The sequence below is a fragment of the Engystomops pustulosus genome, chromosome 3 (genome assembly GCF_040894005.1).
Source record: "Engystomops pustulosus chromosome 3, aEngPut4.maternal, whole genome shotgun sequence".
NCBI classification, from domain to species: domain Eukaryota; kingdom Metazoa; phylum Chordata; class Amphibia; order Anura; family Leptodactylidae; genus Engystomops; species Engystomops pustulosus.
In genome coordinates this window covers 112145203-112151202 of record NC_092413.1, presented here as the reverse complement: position 1 = coordinate 112151202, position 6000 = coordinate 112145203, and the positions used below count along the sequence as shown (strand labels likewise).

Here is a 6000-nt window from a genome sequence, read left to right as displayed (position 1 = left end):
TAGGTAGCTCAGTTTAGAGAAGAGATTTCCTATTGACACCTGCAGAATCCCGCCCCTTCTGTCCTCCCAGGAGCAGGAAAACCACAGGCCACCTCGCTGGCGCCATCCCTGGCTATGTCCAATCAATAAGAACTTATTTCCTGGCCATTTGCTGAGGTCACAGCAGCAAACCTCATTAATAATTTCTACTAGTTCAGCCTCAAGTGTGCTTCTGGCATGACAAGAGAAAATGATTTGACCTTTTTTTTTCCTCTTATTCTATTTTTATCGGTAGCAATCCAAACAAGATCTAAAAAAATAGACTCATTGTTTAATGTGATGAATGATAATCACGAGGAAAAACAAGTCCACCAGTGACTAGCACAGCAGCTACGGAATAATCAGGTTTACACATTGAGAATAAAAGAAAAATGAAATAAGAATTAGCAGCAGGAATGGTCTTGTGACAGTGTCATGGAAATCTGGTGACAGCATATACAATGTTCTCTAAGGCAGATCTGGCCTTCGAGGGAGGGAAGCACTGTAGGTTCTCCAGAGCCTTGTTTCCATGGTAACGGCACAGGTCAATAGCTGCAGTCACACCTTTGCCAGCCTTGATTGCCTCTTGCAACTGCGAGAAAGAAGAGGCAGACATGAAACGCAAGTCCCACTGCCACATGGCACAGAATATTCTTATTGTGACATGATGAGCAGGAATCTCACCCCTATTGTTCTGAACAAAGAGAGATGGCACCCCATTATAATACACTCCTGTGAAGATGACTGCTCAAAGAGAGCACGTCATGCCGAGCCAATGCTAGACAGCTTTTCTTGTTTGAAGTGACAGGGGACATTATGGTCTTCTCAGTCTGGCACATGCAACATTTAAAATCACTACCTTTCCTAGATGCTTTTCTTTCCCAGTGACAGAGAGTTTTAGATCAACAAAGAAGATTTTTACTGTCATCACAAGGTGATGGGCAAGTGAATATTCTTCCCGTTATTAATATCTTACATCTCTACAGGTGCAGCTTTGAGACACCACCTTTCATTAAAGCACCACAGTATAAACTCTTTGTGACTTTTTGTGTTTCCATTTTTCACTCCCCACCTTCAAAAATCCAAAGTAGCATGCTGGCTTGTTTTCTGTGTAACAAATTGTACTTCCAGCATCTAATATTCCAGGCCATATACAGTGAAGCAGGAAAAAAAATTCCAAATGTGGTGAAATTTGTGAAAAAGCTCATTTTCTTGTGGGTTCTATATTTACCTCTTTCAATATTCACTACACATCCCCTTTATTCCTTGGGTTGGTATGATCACAGGCATATGACATTTATTTTATATGAATATATTATATTATTATTTTTTAATAGATTTAAAAAAAAAATTAAAACCTTTTGTATGAACAAAAAATAATAACTGTCATAATTCTGTGGATGGTGGGGTGATTTGAACTTTTAGACTTTAATAAGTAAATACATAACTAATAAGTCAATACATTTTTTTAGACACCCTAGTTTTGCTAGTGATCTCTGATTTGTAGAGATCGGGCTTAATGAGAGGTCTGGGAGTCTAGCATAAACTCCCTTTTTTGTGGTAAAATTAGAAATCTCAGCTTATACTCAGGTCGACTGCAAAGTTCCTTGCTCCAGGAAATGCACCTTTTTTAAGGCTGGTACATGTAAATGGTGCTGAGCTGCAATACCAAGCACAACCTCTTGCTTAATATTTGTTTTCATTTAATATTTGCTTAAATGAAATCTACCATTAAAATCAAGCATGAGAAACCTATATTCTTATATTACTTATCCATGGCCTCCCTCCTTCTAAAATCAACTTTTAAAAGTATGCTAACCTGAGCCCTATGACCCCACTGCTGGGCAACCCCCAGTTTGTCCCAGGGATCCAGGCCCACTCATTCCTAGGTTTTTGTGAAACTGTGCTTACTAGAGTAAGGAACGTGGTATGTGGGGATGGAATCCACCCTTTGATAGACATAGGCACGGGAGGTTCACCAGGCGTCTGGCTCAAGTATATTCAGTTAAGACATTTCATCTCCGCTCTCACACCTACATCGACACTAACATCTACTCTCACCACATTTGAACAGCTATGTTTCACCGAAGATCCACCCTCTCACACCATCTCACTAATTTATGGTGTAATATTGAAGAGAGAGAGGGGACTCAAAACCGTATTATGTGAGGGCTTGGGAGACGGCCCTTGGGAGGAACTCTCGCCAGAACAATGGGCCAGAGTTTTTTCTCTGCCCTATGTCCTCTCCTCATTCTGCCGGCTACAAGAACTTAACTTTAAAATTCACATTGGTACCGCATCCCAGTTACATTGAAACAAATCAACTCTCAGATCAATGTTGGAGATGTGAAAGGGACACAGGTACAATGTTGCACACATGGTGGGAGTGCCCCCTTATCTCACCTCGTTGGCAGGATGTTAATCAACTATATAACGATTTAATTAACTCCAACATAAGCTTTACACCAGTGATTTTCAACTAATGTGCCGTGTACAGGCGAGGGGATCCTCGGGTCTTTAACCCCAGAAGAGGTGGTGAGATTGAATGCTGACTGTCTTTGATACAGTGTAGAGCACTGACATTCTTTCTATTACTTAGTATCTGTCCTCCCTGGATCTCGAAAATCAAAAAGGGTCTCCTGAGGCACTTTCTAGTAGCCACCCGACAGGTTATCCCCCACTGCAGGAGGTCCTCAGTTCCTCCATCCAGAGCTGACAGGGTTGTGACTCTCTACCAGATTTTAAGAATGGAGGAACTGAGGGCAATAGATGATGATGTGGTGATGCAATTTTACACCACATGGGCCACTTGGATAACGTTCAAGGACTCCCCATCCTTTTCTACCTGGGTCGCATCCAAAGCCTTGCCCTAAATCAAAGTGTCTTGAATCTCTTGATAATAATTTGTCTATTTATATAGCGCATACAGATTACGCAGCGCTGCACAGAGCTTGCCAGATCATGATGTTGCAGCTTTCCTTTTTCTTACTCCTACTTATGATCTTCCCCTATCCCCCTATTCCCTGAATTGTAGTTTATCTGTGTCATGGATTAAGGTTGAATTCATATGATTTGTGAACCTCCTTTTACATTTTGTACACTCCTGACCTTGTGGTCTGACTCTGAGCTTAGAAAGGAACGGGTCACGTTTACATCTCTACATTACTATTTTACAAATGGTTACAGTTGTTTCTGTTACATAAAATGTACTATGTTTTTCCCAATAAATGTTTATTGGTTCTAAAATTATGCAAACTTCTGGCCTTACAGACTGTTACAATGTCTTTCCCTCCCACCTGTACGTCCTGTAATCTTGAGCACACAGTAGGATGCGAGATATGATCCTTCAGAATGTAAAAGTCTATGTAGCTACAACCCATAGGGCTTCTGGTAACTTGACCATAGTCCTTTTGGCTCATTAGCATAACTATAAAAGTGAATTGTAGAAGGAAGGAGGTTACGGATAAGAAATCTAAGAAGATTACCACAGTTGCAGCAGCCAGATCTATGTGCAAGTGTTCCTGGTTTATCCATGCTTGATTTTGATTGTAGATTTCCTTTAAGCAGTGTGCAAGAAGTGGAGAAACTACATCACCCACTATTTGTCAAAACAACTCTCCTTAAAAGGAATGGATAAGAAATGCTGTGTCCATTCAGCCCAGCTACGAAAACTATTTATCACAATTTTGTGTTACAATCCTATATTCTGTGTGTCACCACATCAGCATAATGGAAGGAGCCTGAGGAGATTTTACATATGATTTATTTTTAGCTGTGAGCCAATATTGTACAAGAGTTATGTCAGCCTTTTTTATCTTTCATAAGAAAGTGCATAATATTTTTACATATACTAACCTTTGCCAAGTCTATCAAATTTCCTTTCAGGTGAGCCTAGAATATGAGAAGACAAGACAGAAGATATGTATAAAGATTTTACACAACCATATTTTAAGATTGTTCACATTGTCATATGTCATCCTTAGTTATACAACAATGTACATTGCCCAGTACAGGCAGTCCCCGGGTTACATACAAGATAGGGACTGTAGGTTTGTTCTTAAGTTGAGTTTGTATGTAAGTCGGAACTGTATATTTTATCATTGTAATCCAGCCAGAATTTTTTTGGTCTCTGTGATAATTGGATTTTAAAAATGTTGGGTTGTCATAAGAATCAATATTAACACTAAAGCTTCATTACAGACGCCTGTGATAACTGTTACAGACGATCATTGTAGCCTAGGACTAAAGTACAATAAATTACCAATATCCAGAGGTCCGTTTGTAACTAGGGGTCGTATGTAAGTCGAGTGTTCTTAAGTAGGGGACCGCCTGTATACATCTATGCATAACACTGTAAAAAAAATGTGGCTCAATTGCCTTATATAACAGTAAAAAATAAAAATATATACCAACATAACCAGTGTTAATAAAAGGCAGGTAAACGAGAGAAAAAAAACGGTTAAATAGCGGCTCACCTTTGCCTTTGGTCATGCTCGAAGAGTGCGTCCGGACTTTTGCAAAATGTAAGTAAGATTCACTCCGGCACTGGCGTGGCTTGTTTAAAAACTTTCAATCTTTATTTTCTTCCAATTTCGGAAAATACAGGATAAAATGAAACATGACATCCCAATGGCAACACCAGTTGTTACATATTGTGGGACATAGGCCTACGCGTTTCAGGTGGTACACGCACCCTTAGTCATGGCACAAACAAAAGTTCAAAGACTTGGGGTAAATATACTAAGTACTTGATTCCGGTGTAAACTTACGTACCTATTTAACCCTGAAATCAGCTACATATAAAAATACTTATTTCAGACAAGTATTTTTATATGTAGTTGATTTTAGGGTTAAATAGGTACGTAAGTTTACACCGGAAGCACATAGATTGCGTCATCAAGTACTTAGTATATTTACCCCAAGTCTTTGAACTTTTGTTTGTGCCATGACTAAGGGTGCGTTTAGCACCTGAAACACGTAGGCCTATGTCCCGCAATATGTAACAACTGGTGTTGCCATTGGGATGTCATGTTTCATTTTATCCTGTATTTCCGAAATTGAAAGAAAAAAAGTTTTTAAACAAGCCACGTCAGTGCCAGAGTGAATCTTACTTACATTTAATAAAAGGCAACCTATGGATACTTTTCACATAGAGCTTTCAAAAGCTTTGAAGAAAATCTAACACTTAAAATTTGCTGAAAACTCAAACTCGGCTTATACTCAAGTAAAAAAAAATATAGGTTTTCCCAGGTTTTTGTGGTAAAATTAGGGGCCTCGGATTATACTTGGGTTGGCTTATACTTGAGTATATACAGGTAAGTTACATATGACCTTAATTTTAAGATATAAAGGGTTTAAATGATGCAAATGAGCCTGTGGGGCTCCAGGCTCCATTATCACCAATGGAGTGTGGAGCCCCTAAGGATCATTTACAACACTGTTAAAGTCTTTTTGTAAAAGAAGAGCAGATCCTGCCAGAGGGGGAACACACCAGCATGTCAGTGTGCTTGGTTTACAATACTTCATCCTGATGGTAGATGTCCTTTAAAATGATTGTCCAGTTATAGATGACATATTTAGAAAAAAACATAAAGTTAGAATTACCAGCTTCTCAGATGCTGACATTTCAGTATTCACTATGTTAGTGACACAGTAAATGTCTGCACAGTGACCTGGTGATTAGACACAGTAAGGAAGTACAGACCAGCAGAAACTCGTTGAGTTTTGAGCACCTTTACATTGTTAGTTCACATTTCCCATTTATATTGTATATTGCTAAAATAATTTGAAGCAAACCTGACAATATAAAAATTGACTTATCTAGAGAAATGGGTGATCGACATAGGATACACATGGGGCCAATTGCCAGCTCTCCTTCTCATCACTATTTTGAAGTGATAGTGGTGCTTCGGTAACCTTTACACTAGAAGCCTGTGACGTCTTCTCAGTTTGTCTATGTATCCTGTTTGTGTTTCAGTAACA

The 6000-nt window shown here is 39.1% G+C and overlaps 1 protein-coding gene across 6 annotated transcripts in view; it reads right to left on the bottom strand.

The window, feature by feature from the left end:
* Window positions 1–290: 290 nt before the first annotated feature.
* PDSS2 (decaprenyl diphosphate synthase subunit 2) overlaps window positions 291–6000 on the bottom strand; it is a 114992-nt gene continuing 109282 nt past the window's right edge. For all 6 annotated transcript variants that reach the window (XM_072141854.1, XM_072141852.1, XM_072141849.1 and 3 more), the window contains exons 8-9: window positions 3874–3909; window positions 291–610 (exon numbers count right to left, since the gene is read on the bottom strand). In XM_072141854.1, the coding sequence (XP_071997955.1) occupies window positions 452–610; window positions 3874–3909 (195 nt within the window). In that variant the 3' untranslated portion in view covers window positions 291–451. The remainder of the gene's footprint in view (window positions 611–3873; window positions 3910–6000) is intronic.